The sequence below is a fragment of the Festucalex cinctus genome, chromosome 6, assembly GCF_051991245.1.
Source record: "Festucalex cinctus isolate MCC-2025b chromosome 6, RoL_Fcin_1.0, whole genome shotgun sequence".
NCBI classification, from domain to species: Eukaryota; Metazoa; Chordata; class Actinopteri; order Syngnathiformes; family Syngnathidae; genus Festucalex; species Festucalex cinctus.
Window position 1 is genome coordinate 2,730,138 of NC_135416.1, and position 15,689 is coordinate 2,745,826.

At 40.9% G+C, this 15,689-nt stretch overlaps 2 protein-coding genes across 3 annotated transcripts; one reads left to right on the plus strand and one right to left on the minus strand.

The window, feature by feature from the left end:
• Nucleotides 1-10: 10 nt before the first annotated feature.
• LOC144021137 (mitoferrin-2-like) lies at nt 11-5,530 on the minus strand. The gene is made up of 4 exons (XM_077525186.1): nt 5,063-5,530; nt 2,872-3,100; nt 2,730-2,786; nt 11-1,807 (listed from the first exon to the last, which is right to left on the minus strand). Exons 1-4 carry the CDS (start codon nt 5,396-5,398, stop codon nt 1,263-1,265), a joined length of 1,167 nt encoding a protein of 388 aa, XP_077381312.1. The 5' UTR covers nt 5,399-5,530; the 3' UTR covers nt 11-1,262.
• A 352-nt stretch (nt 5,531-5,882) lies between these two features.
• Nucleotides 5,883-14,772, plus strand: LOC144021135 (ectonucleoside triphosphate diphosphohydrolase 7-like). Of its 2 annotated transcripts, XM_077525183.1 has the most exons (15): nt 5,883-6,071; nt 6,508-6,591; nt 6,728-6,886; nt 7,025-7,227; nt 7,367-7,517; nt 8,876-8,979; nt 9,213-9,272; nt 9,370-9,518; nt 9,627-9,793; nt 10,694-10,898; nt 10,984-11,103; nt 11,194-11,279; nt 11,872-12,033; nt 12,864-13,065; nt 14,468-14,772. In XM_077525183.1, exons 2-15 carry the CDS (start codon nt 6,584-6,586, stop codon nt 14,540-14,542), a joined length of 1,851 nt encoding a protein of 616 aa, XP_077381309.1. In that variant the 5' UTR covers nt 5,883-6,071; nt 6,508-6,583; the 3' UTR covers nt 14,543-14,772. The 2 variants fall into 2 exon arrangements, with proteins under 2 accessions (XP_077381309.1, XP_077381310.1); XM_077525184.1 differs by having other exon boundaries at nt 12,864-14,772.
• Nucleotides 14,773-15,689: the final 917 nt, after the last annotated feature.

Here is a 15,689-nt window from a genome sequence, read left to right on the forward strand (position 1 = left end):
GACAAATTGCTGCTGTGTCAGTGGAGCACCAAGAGAAGACCCTGCTTCTGCGAGGAGCTCCTTTTTGCGACTTTATTTACAAGCAAACAAAAATAGAGCACAAGTCGCTTTCTTTTCTTTTTCCTTCTTCACATTAAAGAGCGATATCTCACACGTTGACACGTTTGTTGTTGTTCTTTTTCATTTTCAAAGCAGAACACAAACTTCCCTGAGCACAGCCCAGGAGAAAAGTTAGCTTGCTGCTTATTATACATATTATTGTTATGAATACAATATATAAACTTCTTGTATGACCGCCATAAGGAGCAGTCTAACGTGTGCGTTCGGCTGTGTGGCGGCTGACTGAAGGCAAGCGTGACACCCGGAGTTTTATTTGGACGTTAGCAAGAGATGCTAATAAAAAATAGCTAATTTCGTTTTAAAACGTCAAGGTGACGATTCTTAACTTATCTGCTTAATGTGCAAGCGTGTGTACACTGGTGACTATTTATGTAGTTTAGACCCTGAAATGTCTCAATCATCAAAATTGAACAGGAAGCTGGGGGCCATTTTGGCTCGAGGCAGCCATTTTGGCCGATTTCCTATTTGGGAATACAGTACTGGACCAAAATGAGCTTCTTTGGGAACGGTAGTTCACAAAGCATTTTTACTTACATGAACATGATGTCAACGTCGATTATTATTATTATTTTTTCCCCCAAGGATTTCCCCAAAAGTATTAATAATAATAATAATAAAAGTTTCATTTAGAAAAGTACCAAGGACTCATGCAAGAAAGGCAGGAAGAAGCCATTTTTGGCGAATTCCAGAGTTTCTATTCGGGAGATGTTTTTGTAAATTCTTTATCATCCAGATTATTGAAATCTGCAAAAGACGAACCTTGATTGATGAAATGTAATTTTTAAAAGTCATTTTCAGTTCATATTCAACTTTTGCAGCTTCCTAATTGAAAGCAGGCATAATCAACACATGGCCGATAGTAAATAGTAAAGTTGTGGATGCCTGTTTTTTTTTTTTTTATACTTGCGGTATTGTTGATGGAATTTAACGGTGACGTCAATAAAATGGGCCAAATTCAAGCTAGCACTACCTTTTTTTTTTTTTTTGCTATCACTATTGTATGACGAAATGGTAAGTATGTTAGCATGGAGCACTCTGAATAAACATTTTAGTGTTTTTGAGACGATTCATAGAACTGGATTTTGTCGCCATCTGCTGGCCAACGGAAGGAGCCCTCGCTCATTGAAAAACGACCCCGCTTCTCATTTGTCGGCATCGCCGCGGAGGCGCCTCTCGTGCCGCCGCTTGGTGATGACGTATTTGAAGAACTCGTAGACGGACCAACTGATGGCAGTGGAGGGCATCTGGTAAATGACGCGGGCCCGCACGCCTTTGAAGAAGGCGGGCGCGCCGCCCGCGCCGTACACCGTCCGAAAGGCCTGGGCCAGCCCGGAGATGCGGCGCGCGGCCGGCGACGAGCCGCCCACGACGTGCGCCGCCGCCGCCTCCTGCGTGTTGAGCAGCGTCTTGCACACGTCCAGCGGCGTGGTGGCGGCGGCGGCCAGCGCGCCGGCCAGCGCCCCCGACAGCACGTGCGAGGTGGGGTTGTAGTGTCTGTGCGGGTTGAGCGCCTCCTGCAGGTACTCGTAGGTCATGAAGTGGAGCGCCTGGAAGGGCACGTTCATGGTCAGCTGCGTGGTGTAGCTGCGGTAGAAGGCCGCCGGGCCCTCCCGCCGCAACATGCTGCCCGCGCAGTGCAGCACGCCGCGGTACGGCGAGCCGAACATCTGGATGCGCTGTTTCACCGCTGGAGGACAAAGACAAAAAATGGGTCCGTTAAAAGGGGAGAAGTCAACCCCAAAACATTTTTTTTTTTTTTTTGACAATAGTGTTAGTGTTAAACGCAGCAAAATACATTTTTAGCTAAATCAGAAGGCGGCCATTTTGCCACTTGCTGTCGAGTGAAAATGACATCACAGTTGCTCAGGTCTCAGTTAACAACCTATCACAGCGCAGCTTCAGAAAACAGCTGAGCTGTGATTGGTCCGTTAGCTGAGCAACTGTGATGTCATCTTCAGTCGACAGCAAGTGGCAAAATGGCCGCCCCTGAGATGGTAGTAATTGGTAATAGTTTTTAAGAGAGACTAATCTTTCTTTTTGTAGGTTCTATGTTTTTATAGCAAAAGAGCACAATATTCTGTGGGCCTAATATATATTATTGCCAAAAAATGTTTAAGGTTGACTTCCCCTTTAAATCAGTAATTACTTAGAATTTACTACGGCCAAATAAATCTTTTTTTATTTAGTCGAAAAAAAAAATCCGATGACAGAGTAACCAGCCGATGATTTATTTATTTTTTTTAAACAATATGGAGTTCAGAGGTAAAAAAAATAAAATAAATAAAAAATACTCTGAAAAACAGAAGTTGGTGCTGTTTTGTGGAATATTTTTTTTCAGTTTTTTGGAATATTTTTTTCTGTTTTTTATTTTTTTTCCCCCTGTTTTTCTGATTAATTTTTCCTCCTGTATTTCTGATCAATTTTTCTTCCTGTTTTTATGAATATTTTTTTCCCGTTTTTTTTGTTTGTTTTTTTTTATGAAAGAAAAAAAAATCAGTAAAGCAAAAAAAAAAAAGAAAAAAAAAGAAAAAATTACTTAAAAAAAAAAAAAAAAAACAGACGAAGACGTATGTGAAAAACCCTTTGGGCTTTCCTGTGCGCTCGTTTACCTTCAGCCGGGTTCATCAAGGCGTCATGGATGACGGTGGCCATGCAGCCTGCCACCCCTGCACAAAAACACACGTTAAAAAAAATAAATCAATAAAGCACGCAAACACTCGAACCAGACGCGCTTCTCGACTGCTCACTGACCGTTGGCAAAGTGGCTATTGGCGCCCGGGTGGACGGCGTTGCCCAGCGTGAACTTGATGCGCTCGTAGCAGGCGAAGTAGAGCGCGTGGGCGGGGCCGGCGCCCACCGCCAGCACGTTGACGCCGCGGATGGGCCGCCAGACGCCCTCCGTGCGCACGATCCGCCGCAGGGCGTCCGTCACGTTGCGGTAGCGCGCGTCCGGCTCGGGCCGCAAGCTCTGCATGCGAGTCTAAGGGGGGGGGTGAAGACAATTGGAGCGATTACGACCGACGCTTTCGCAAACGACTTGAAAAATGTTCAACGGTGCGGTGACGTCGTGGTTGGTGGAGTGATGTCAGAGTGCTAACAGCAATAAGGAAACCGACAGGGGGGAAAAAAACAAACAAACAGCTTATTACTTCCTGGTAAGCTGCTACGCAAGCACTTCCAAATATGGGCAAGCATGCGGCAGGGTGGTAGCATCCTTATGTGCTGCCACGTGGCAAACGCCAAGGAAACTAAGTGCAGTGTGAAAAGACTTGGGCGGTCACTACAAATGGCCGTTGGTCAACAGTGGACTTTTGTTCCTCTTATGGGAAGTGAAGCAAATAATCAAATATTCTAAAAATCGGGAAATGTGGCCAGAGGTAAACAAACGTCCTGGATGTCTCTGTGGAAATTCCCACTCTGGACTTCTGGGGAAAATGGAGGCGGCCTTAGGTGGAATGTGTCCAGTCATCCTGAGTTTGCAACACGATCGTCTGGACAGGCTGGGAGAAGGAAAACGAGTTTTATGGCTTTCCCAGCAACACAGTGAATGGAAGCAGCAAGTTACGATATATTGGTCAATTGACACGGGAGTTTGTTTACTAAATGGAAGGTCGGAAGGACACGTAATGTTATGATGAAAAGGTCTTCTATACCATGTCATGTTTTTGTGAACAACACACACATCCCAACTGTCTTGCAGGGGAACTTTTAACAAATGAGGAACTTTGCAGAACATTTTTTTCAGGTCTGAAAGTTAGGTTGATGACTCAGCGACGAAGAGGGAGCCTGAGCTAAAAAAAAAAAAAAAAAAAAAAAAAAAAAAAAAAAAAAGACAATTTCAACGCAATAATCTTCACTTCCTTGTAAGGTTCAGGACAAAAACATCACAGCAACCAGTTGGGCTTATTATTGTACATTGTAACTTAATTTGTGATGTGCAAACCTTCTCAATTTTTGTTATATTTTGTGGACTTCATTGTTTTGTATTCAGGCACTGGTAAAAGTCAGTATTGATGTGCTAATTTGGCCTTTGTGTCAGTTTATAGAGATCTACAAAACTCTTGGTTATCCATTGATGTGATGTGTAAAACAGTTTACTTTAAGTTTATGTCACATTTGATGGAGGATGAACAAAAATTCTGATCTGATTTCCTGACAACTTTATGTGACGTCAGGTGTTAAAAAGAAGCTAAAAACTTGACTCAAGGTCGTCGGGTTTGTGCATCAATTAAACTTTAGCCTGAAAGATAACTTTTAACAGGTTAGTAACGTGATTGTAAAATGTGTATTCAATTTTAAAGTTATCTTCTTCCTGATACCTCAAAAGTCCAGACAAACACCTCATATAAATAAATATGAGAGATCGTGATTACATAAGGTTTCACGTCATCTATAAGTGCACCATGCAATGATCGCAAGTTTACATTTTACATGACTTCATTCAAACATCATCTTCCCGCCACAAACTTACAATTGACACAAATAAAAAATAACAACCGATGGAGCTATCACACACACATGGCTACTTTTTTTTTTTTTTTTTTTAAATGATTAAGTGCGTCATGAAAAATAACGAAAATACAGTTGAGTTACGACGTGTCCGATAATGGGTGCAAGCTAGTCATTTCAAATGGGCTACGCATCAAGCAAATGTCGCCTTATCTGCTGAATTTGACCCGAAAAGCAGAATTTTATGATTCAACAATAAATGTGTAAATGTCCACTTTTTTTTCCCCCACTGCACGTCGTTTCTCCATAGCTGACAGCTAGTTAGCTGACCTCTCGGACAGCAAGGTTACTTGCAAGCCTGTAGTTAGTCGAGCTCAGGGTCACGTCGCGGCCTACCCGCTTTACGCAACATGCCATTCGGTTAAATTTGAGTCGAAACTGGCCACAAAACGTTCACAATTTATAGAAATTGCGCAATAGCGTGACGTAATACCTTCACACAGTCAATGGGGTACATGAGGCAGTGCTCCATAATTCCAGCCACGGCTCCGGCCAGCATGTGAGTGCCGGTGGTTGCTCCCTGGGGCAGCCCCTCATAGTCCACGTCCGCCTCGGTCGAGCACTCCGCGGTGGCTCGGTGCACCATCGGGGAAAAGTCTTTCTCTCCGGACACCCTCGCGGGGAAAACCCCGACGAATCCTCCCGCGGTGCCCAGCAGCCTGCCGCCCAGCCATCGAAAGTCTGTCCCGGTTGCGACCCCTGCAACCCGGTTGTCGACGCCCGGCGTGTCCAGCGACGTGCGCCGGGACACGAAGCCGCCCGCTTCCATTTAGATGGCGGACTTAAAAAGTAATCCGCCAGTCTAACTCTGCTGGCACCGCCGCCGCCGGACAGTCACTTGGCGGGTCGCTCATCCGGTAGCGAAGCCTCCAGGAAACGTTAGCGAAGGCTGGGTGGGACTTCAGTGGTGACGTTCATAATATCTAGCAGGTGATTGGATGACACGGCAGCCAATCACGTACAGTGCGTTTCATTGGTCAGTCAAGAAAGGCGGGCACGTATGGAGTGCCGTCTGGAATGAACGTAATACGTGTGCAGTTTGGGAACTCAAGTATATAATTAAATTTAACGCCAAATGGCTGTTTTTGTAATCGTAATTTTGTAAGTACTGGTGTAAAATAAATATCCACTATATTGTAGTGAATAATATACGAATTCGAGAATTTTGAGGTTTGTCGGATTTGTGTCGTAACGATGCACGTGCCAAGACTCCCATGTCACCTGAATGCAGCTCTCAAACTCAGCCACGCACTCTCTGACGTAATTACGTCGTGCCGACCGGAAGTAGGACGTTCGGACTCTTTTACGGACGGTTCTCTTTGTCGCCTTCGATCATTCTACAATCGTTTCCCTCGAATATTTCACATTTTGTCATATTGTCTGTCGAAGGAACAACAAGTGTCGGACTGTGTGTCGTCACGGCCGAGGAGCGGCTTTTTACGGTAGGTTTAAATGACGTCACACAGCACCATATGGATTGCTCTGGCATCTCGAATGCTAAGCTACACCACTGGACGTGCAGTTCAGCTGGGGCATCTTTTGGCGATGTATTATGACTTGTTATAGAGCTAGGAATAGAAATTAATATCTAATCTCATGATCCTTTGTAGCCCATACATTGCCTGATTAAATAATACACTATCTACTCAAACTTACCAACTAACCATTAAGACTAACAACTGAAGCTAACCACTTAACTACCGCAATTGACTGACTAAACTACCTACTTGAAATAACCAACTAAATATTCTGCTTACCAAATTCCTACTGTATCTTGCCACCTATTGTGACTGTCACTGACTGACCAAGTAGACACTTCAACTAACCAACTAACAGAACAGAACTCACGTTCTGTGTATTGAAATGTATTCAACGCAGGTCAGAGTTGTGTGCGGGAGCTTCGGCGATCATGAGGTGACGACTGCGTGCTTCAACAAGCCCGCATGGTGGACATATGGCACGGTAACGCACCTCCACCTGTCAGTGCGTGTTGGCTTTTATGGCTGTGCTTGAAGACCTTTTCACCGCGACGTCACACGTACTTTTTGTTTGTTTTTTCCCCTAAAAGGTCCATAAGTGTGTGTTTACATGTGTCCAGGATCACGTTGTGGTTCCTGCCGGCGTCCTGGTACTGCGGCGTGGCCCCCAGGCAGAAGCTGCTGCTGCTACTGCTGGCCGCCTCGGTCCTGCTGCTCCTGGGCACCCACCAGAGGCTCTTGCGGAGCACCCGCAGGCCACATGGGACTCGCTTCAGCAAGTGAGTGGACGCGTGTTGATCTGTAGATTATTTTGGTTTTGTCCTTGGCGTAAGTGAACGCAAACGCTTCGTGATAAGTTATCAGAAAACGAGTGCGGGTGTTGTTGTTCACACGCTAGTTTGACGGCTTGCCTGCAGGTACCTCTCCATGGAGTCTATGGAGGCCACCAACGTGCAGGACGCGGGTCTCAACTACGGCGTGGTGGTGGACTGCGGCAGCAGCGGCTCTCGCGTCTTCGTGTACTACTGGCCCCCCCACAACGGGAACCCCCATACGCTGCTCGATATCCGGCAGATGAGGGACCTCGACCGGCAGCCCGTGGTCAAGAAGATTAAACCGGGTCGGCGCATTTAAATAAAACCAAAACAAAAACACCCAATAGGAAATCATGGATTTTTTCCCCCCTGCAACTATTTACTATTAATGTGAAGGTGTGAAAAAGCCAACGCTAGAATGATAGTTTGTTTTCACTTTTTAAGGTATCTCCTCACTGGCGACATCTCCGACTAGTGCCAGCGACTACCTGCATCCTCTGCTCAGCTTCGCTGCCACCCACGTGCCCCAGAACAAGCACAAGGAGACGCCGCTATACATCCTCTGCACGGCCGGCATGAGGCTCCTGACAGACAGGTATCCTGTTTTGAACACTCTTCTAGTTATGCTACACAGTATGTAGCCAACTAGTGCATTACGACATCTCCTGTCACTAATTCTGACAAATGTCTAATATTTACTTTGTATGCAGCTATGGTTGTTTTATAAAGTGCTCTATAAATAAAGTTGAATTGAATACAGTAGTGAATAGACGACTAACTCACCGACCTGTGCAACCAACCAACTAACTACTTTCACCAATGAAGTAACTAACAGCAAAACTGCTGTAAATGTGTACCTGCAGTAAGTAACCAACACAAATGAACTGCGAACTCTGTAAGATTGTTATAACTAGCAAGCTAACTAATGAAGTAACTCGTTAATGGACTACCAAACACTTGTAACTAAACAACATCTCGAACGACAGACAGAAAAGTCGGGTTGATTTCCATTTGTGCAGTTCTAGCACCCGCTGGTGGCTATTTTTTATTTTTTTTAGTGCAGTTTAATTTTCACAAGACATGTTTTGGCCCTTCTATGTTTCAAATCCATGCAAATGATCAGATGGGGAACGCAAAATGCTTGTGAACAGAGTCAATATGTGGAGGAATTTATTGTATCTATTAATTTCTTATTTAATATAATTAATTATTAATTAATTTATTAATTTTATTAATAATAAAAATGTATCAATTTATTGTAATGCTTGTATTAGTGCCTCAGTGTAGATATATTATATTTAGATATTTTTTATATATATATATAATATTTGTATATTTTTCATTGCTGTAATATACAAAAACACAATATTGTGGGGGGGGTTTTTGGTCTGGGCTCTTTTTTTTTTTTTTTTTTTTTTTAAATATTGAGACCTTTTTTTTTGTATCGCCAACCTCCCCACAATATTGTGATAATTATTGTATCGTGACCTTCATATCATGATAATATCGTATCGTGATGTTTGGATATGGTTACATCCCTAGTAACTACTGTAAGAATCGAACTAAAACATTACTCTAATTAATTAACACTACACAGTAACTAACTATAAACATACTCTGAACCTCTTAATTAACAAGCTAAAGTAGTTACTAGACAGTACTAGTTACTAATCAAACTACTGCAACTTATTAGTAAACTAATATCTTTATAACTAACTGATGTAATTAAGTAATGACTGCTAGCTTGATGACTAGCAAACGGGCTGAGGAGATAGCGAGTTAACTGGCAAGATAAGAGATAACTTAAAAATAACTTACCCACTAGCGCCCCCAGCTACGATTGTATCCAAATGACGATTATTTGTTTTTGGTGAAGGTCATTGTAGGCCCCAGGCAGCCATTTTGCAACCACTTGATATCCAGACGTGTTTTGAATTCGGTTTTTTCGTGCAGCCAGCAGGCGGCCATCTTGGACGACCTGGTGAACGACATCCCTCTGGACTTTGACTTCCTGTTTTCCCGCTCGCATGCGGAAGTCATCTCCGGGAAGCAGGAAGGTGAGTCGGCACGTTTTCTGTTGGATTTTTTTTTTTTTTGGTGAACATATCCGACATTCTTTTCTTATTTGTCATTTTTGCGCTCCTTTGTGTGTGATTCACTATGTTGCCACTAGATGGCGCCAAAGCATTGTCTTGTAGAAAAATTGTGCTTTGCCGTTTAGTCACTTTTTTTTCCATAGTAGTGAATTGCCAGGGAAGCACTAAAAGGTATTTTTGTGTGTTGTCGAAAGGTGTTTACGCATGGATCGGCATAAACTTCGTGTTGGGCCGCTTTGACCACGCTGACGACGGTGAGGAGGCCACGCAATCTGCCGCCGACGCACATTTTTAAGACTTCAAACCAAACCCCGGCGTTCTTTTTTTTTATTTTTTTATTGCGCGGCGCAGACGACGCCACGGTGGAGGTGGCCGCCGGCTCGCAGAACCAGCGGCCGATCAGCCGCCGCCGCACCGTGGGCATCATGGACATGGGCGGAGCTTCGCTCCAGATCGCCTACGAGGTGCCCGGCGCCATCGCCTTCGGCTCGCCGCAAGAGGTCAAGAGTGACACCTCTGCCGATGACTGGCTAACTTACTCGTTAGTTGGGATGTAGCGATACCGGCAATGTCGTGATATTAAAAGTGCGGCTGCTGTGGCGCTGCAGGAGGAGGCGGGCAAGAGCGTCCTGGCCGAGTTCAACCTCGGCTGCGACGTGGAGCACACGCAGCACGTGTACCGCGTCTACGTCACCACCTTCCTGGGCTTCGGCGGCAACATGGCCCGACAGCGCTACGAGCAACGCATCATCAACGCAACGCTGGACAATAACAGGTACGGATGTGAGGTCGCAATAGGGCCACGTTTTTTTTTTTTGTTGTAACTTTACTGGTTTCACAAAAATCTGATTAAAAACGTTATTTTCCAAATCACTCAAATGTACATTTGCGTGGAAGGGGTTTATTTCTGATGATTCCAATTATCGGGCTTTGAAACGTTTTTGTTTTTTTTATACACTTTTAGAGAAAGGTACAGATGCATGTCGCATTCACTTGAGAAAAAAAAAAACTTTCTGACAATTTTTTTGGGAGCTTTGTTTTTTTTTTTTTTTTTCTTTTTTTTTTTCTGGCATTTAAAAAAAATATATATTCCGAAAAACAGAAAAAAATACTCTGAAAAACAGGTGGAAAAACATTATTTTAAAAAAAACAGAAAAAAAAATATTCCAAAGAACAGAAAAAAATATTCCAAAAAACAGAAAAAAAATTATTCCGAAAAACAGAAAAAAATACTCTGAAAAACAGGTGGAAAAACATTATTTAAAAAAAAACAGAAAAAAAAATATTCCAAAAAACAGAAAAAAATATTCCAAAGAACAGAAAAAAACATTCCAAAAAACAGAAAAAAAATTATTCCGAAAAACAGAAAAAAAATATTCCAAAAAACAGAATTTTTTTCCAAAAAACAGGAAAAAATGATTCCAAAAAACAGATTTTTTTCCCCAAAAAACAGTAAAAAAATATTCCAAAAAACAGAAAGAAAAAAAAACTAAAAAAAACATACCCCCCCCCCCAAAAAAAAAAGAGTCAGAAAAACAGGAGCTTTTTTTTCCCTCAAGTGAATACAATACACTTCCCTAAAGAAAGTAACAAGTTAAAAACAACAACAACAAAAAAAACAGTACATTTTGTGAGTTGCCAGTAACAGCGCTCGTACGTCGTCGGCGGCTTTCAGGTACCTGAGCGCTCAGACGGGCCTGAGCGAGGACAAGCCCTACCTGGACCCCTGCCTGCCCCTCGCCCTGTCGCACACGCTGGTCCGACACAACCGCACCGTGCACCTGCGAGGCCAGGGAGACTGGGCCCGCTGCCTGGAGGCCGTCCAACCCTTCCTGGGCCTCCGCAACGGCAGCATGGCGGCAGCAGGGGGCGTCTACCAGGTGAGACGCACACCGCGGGTACATTTTCTGATACAGAAACATAACATTGTGATCATGCAGTATGAATACTTATTCCTGTTTTTAGGCGCCCATCAACTTCAGTAACAGTGAGTTCTACGGCTTCTCCGAGTTTTACTACTGCATGGAGGACGTGTTGCGCATGGGCGGACAGTACGACAGTGACAAATACTCAAGGGCCGCCAGGGTAACTACTAACTACACATTCTTATTTTGAAGAAATAATGTGTTCTTTACTATTTTTTTTGGGGTTGTTGTCTTTGTGGTGCCGATGTAGGACTTCTGCGCCACCAAGTGGTCAACGCTGAAACAGCGTCTGGACAATAAGCTCTTCTCCCAGCAGGCCGACATCGACAGACTCAAGTACTTTTTTTTTTTTCCAACCTCTTACCTGGTTAACTCATTCACTCGCCGCCATTTTCACATTTCGCAATCCCGTTCGCTCCCGGCTGTTTTACTGGATTTTGACTGATTTTGCAAGGCCCACACAATATTGTGTTCTATTGCTATAAAAGCATGGAACCTATCATAAGAAAGATTAAAGTCTCTTCTTTCATCAGGAAAAAAAAAAAGTATGTTTCCGTTTTGCAGCAATTAGCATTAGAAGAGAGCTTCATCAGTTTTCACAAATCTATTCAAAATTGTAAGTAATTGAGCTTTTTTTCTACATGGCCCTGGTTGATCTCCTTTGCTCTGCTGCCACCTGCTGGCCATTTGTGTAATAACGACCATTTCTGCAACCGTTCTTTGCAGTTGAGAGGCTGAATCAAAGCCTTCTGTATGCTCTAGCATATATATAAAAAAAAAAAAAAAAACGTATAAATACGTCTTTGGGACACTTAGAACATTCTTTAAAAAAAAAGCGTATTTACACGTTATTGGGATCAAATGAGTTAAGGACAAATATCAATTTTGGAAGATAATCGCAATCTTTTCTCTGCGTGTTGTTTAAAAGGTATCAGTGCTTCAAGTCGGCGTGGATGTTCCAAGTCCTGCACGCGGGCTTCCGTTTCCCCGGCGACTACCGCAGTCTGAGGACGGCGCAGCTGGTCTACGACAAGGAGGTGCAGTGGACGCTGGGGGCCATCTTGTACAAGACGCGCTTCCTGCCGCTCAGGTAACCAAAACGCAACATTTGGGAAATGGCAGACTGGGTTTTAAATTTTTTTTTTTTTTTTTTTTTTTATGGCTCTACTCCCGTGCCTATTAATTTTCATGTTGCTAAAAAATAGTTTTCAGCTCGACCAAACCAAATATAAATGATCAAATTAATTTGTCAAAACGCACAATTCTGAGCCAAAATGTCTCCTTCAAAAGCAAAATGACATTTTCAGTGTCTTATGGATTCGGGGGGGCTGAATTGTCAAAGAATTCTGAGGGGCACTACCAAACAAATTTTTGCAAATTGACGCCAAAATGGGTGGCTTCCTGTGTTTTTTTTTGTTTTGTTTTTTCAGGGCAGGGCATCCTAGGAGTTTGACGATATATCGATAAATCGTGATACTTTGTCTCCCGATAAGATTATCGATACGCCTACAAAATGATCGCAACATTTGTAGTTAATCGACAGCCACTATAACGGCGACATTGTCATTGACTTGTTGAGCAATTACTTGGTGGGCCACTAGGGGGAGCACCTCATAAGAGTGGTGTGAAAATGGACGGAAGTTTTCAGGCGAAGAAGACTCATTAGCTTACTTTGACTTGTGGAAGACATTTTATCTGTCTAGCAACTGACTCCGTTTTTTATACGTTTGTATGAAAAATGTGCATTATATCTTTTTAAAACATTTTATGTTTTGACTTTTTGAAGCGCACAATTTCTGAGGAATATTAATATTGATTTGATTGGATTTAATAGTTAAGTAATTTTATTTCGAGCTTTTTTTGTGTGGGTCTACTTCTTAACGTTGAACCAAACGTCATGTTGCTCAATGTCATGTTTAGGGACCTCCAGCAGGAGGCGCTGCGCCAGAGCCACCCCAGCTGGCTGCGTTCTTCCTTTGTTTACAACCACCACCTGTTCTCGCTGTGCCTGCTGGTGGTGGTGTTGGCCATTTTGCTCTACATCCTGCGCCTGAGACGCATCCACCAGCGAGAGCGGCGGCAGGCCGACACGCTGGACATGCTCTGGGCCGACGAAGGAGAGGTGCTCATACCCTGACCAAAAAAAAAAAATATCACTAAAACGGAATTTTTATAGAGTGGACTACATAGAAAAAGAAAAAAAAAATCCCTGTATAGTGATCACCATAAGGATTTTTGACTTGTACAAAATCCCTATCTGGCGATCACTCGGATTATAATTCAGGTTTTCCCGCACGTGATGACATCATCGTTCTGTCCTACTTGGAATAATTCCCTCGTTGTCGCAGGGGTGGGCAAATTGTGGCGCGATCGGCAGCTTTGCTATTCATTTACACGATAAGTGGTTCACGTAAAGGTTCACTATTTATTTCGTAATGTTGCTAAAAATATATAATATGTGCATGATGACTTTCAGTACACAATGTAATTGGTTAATTGATTTTCGGTAAAAAAAACAAAAAACAATTTGAGGCATTCTGTGAAATAATTCATCAATTATTCAAATACTGATATTTTAATTTATAACAGCTCTTTATTGTATTGACCTGGTTAACTAATATTTCATACAACTTAAAGTTGAAACATTGTTTTTTCCATTTTAAAAATAATTGATTATATTTAAAGTATGAAAATTGAGTACATAATACTTTTAAAAGTAACAATTTGAAAAATTTGTTTGCATCCCCAAATAATTGGTAAATTGATTTATTTTGAATAAATACATTTCAAGTCAAAAGACCAACTTTGCATATTTTTTTAAAATGTATTCTATTAAAGGGATACTTAATTTATTTAGCCCATTATAGCAATAAAAAGTTAATATTTTGGCTATAATTAATTTGACACTTTCATTATTTTTCACATACAATTAGTATTCTAGGTGTGGTCATGTGACATTCACAAGCTGAGCTGTGATTGGTTACCTGAGCCCTTGTGATGTCGTTTTCAGTCGACAGCAAGTTGCAAAATGTGTTTTTAAAGGTACAAAATTGTACATGGAAAATAATGAAAATATCAAATTTATTATAGGCAAAATATTCATGTATGACTGCCAAAAATGGCTAAATAAGTAAAGTATCCCTTTAAATAACTGGTTGGTTACAATCACATTTTTTAATAAGAGTGAATTATTTCATCATTGAAATAGACAATGTTACATACTTGACATTTTTTATTTTTGCTGGTTAATTATAATTGAACTCTAAATGAAATCAAAAAGTGACAACAAATTATCTTGTCATTGAAAACAAATTATTTTATTATTATTTTTATTATTATTATTATTCAAACAATTTCAGAAAGAAATGGGGCGGGAGCATTTATTATTATTATTTTTTTTAAAGCCAATTAGTCAAGACATTTTTCATTGATGATGTGAAAGTTAGTAAGGATATTTGGCAATTATGCTACTAAGCTAACAATATCCGACTTTTTTTTTTTTTCTCTCTCTCTTCCCAATGAAGCTGGCCCATGTGTCCGTTTTCCAGAAGAATCGTTTAGTTTGCCCATCCCCTGGTTTGTCGTTTGCCGACAGGTGATGATGACATCTCGATCAAATGTTTTGATCCAAAACTGCTGTGAACTCTTACTGGACAAGCATTGTTCCTTTTTTTTTTTTTCTTACATTCCTTTTTTTTGTTTGTTGTCAAAGTGAAGCAGAAAAGTGATTTTTTTTTTTTGGTCCAAACTTTTGATGTGGGCAAGGTGCAATAAGTGAACAGATATGACCCAAATGATCCCATGCCAATAAAACAAGTTATTTTAATAACCTTTGTGTCTGCTTCAAATGAAACTGTCATAAAAATATTCTCAAATAAATATATATTTTTTAAGTGTAATGAATTAACTGATTGAAATTATACACCTATTTTTGCCAGAATTTATAAACAGTATTGAAAAATTAAGAAAAAATCATACAAATAATTATTTAGATAACATGCTCATAGTTAACATTTTTCATTGAAGTTTAAAAAAATAAAATAAAATTCTGAATAATTACTAACTAGTCATTTTTGTCTGCACAATTTTCAAGTTTAATATTTTCACATTTCATTTTTCACTCAATTTACATTATACAGTTACATTTTACACTTGCATGTAAATATGGATTTTATTCTAAACCAAATATAACAAATACATAAGAATTTATATATCTAACATATGCTTAGATATTTTAATATATACAATCTTTTCATTTTTATTAGAATATAGCTTGAAATGATAGAATTTTAGTACATCATTTAGATAAAAATATTTTGCAATAGGTTTGTATTTCTGTTGTAAATGGATTTGAATTGTTAAAATATTTGTATTTGTAATATTTGTATTCTGCAAGACAACATTGGGGCAAAGTGGTTTGGTCAGCAGGTGGCGCTCATGAGTCACACACAAACCGCACCTATTTTAAAAATATACTTTTAATACAACAGCTGCATATAAATATTAAAATATACATTATACAGGTTTACAAGAAACACACACACACACAAAAAAACCCCAGAACAAACCAAAAAAATATCAGGCTTCTATTTTTACGGCACTTCTGTATGTTTTTGTTTGTTTTGTTTTCTATTTTAAAGGTTTACTGAGTGACAAAAGGAGTTAAATGTGTTAATAGGTCCAAATACTACTGTAGGATTACTGTAGTAGTCGTGATTATTGAGGGAGGATTGGGTTTTATCTACT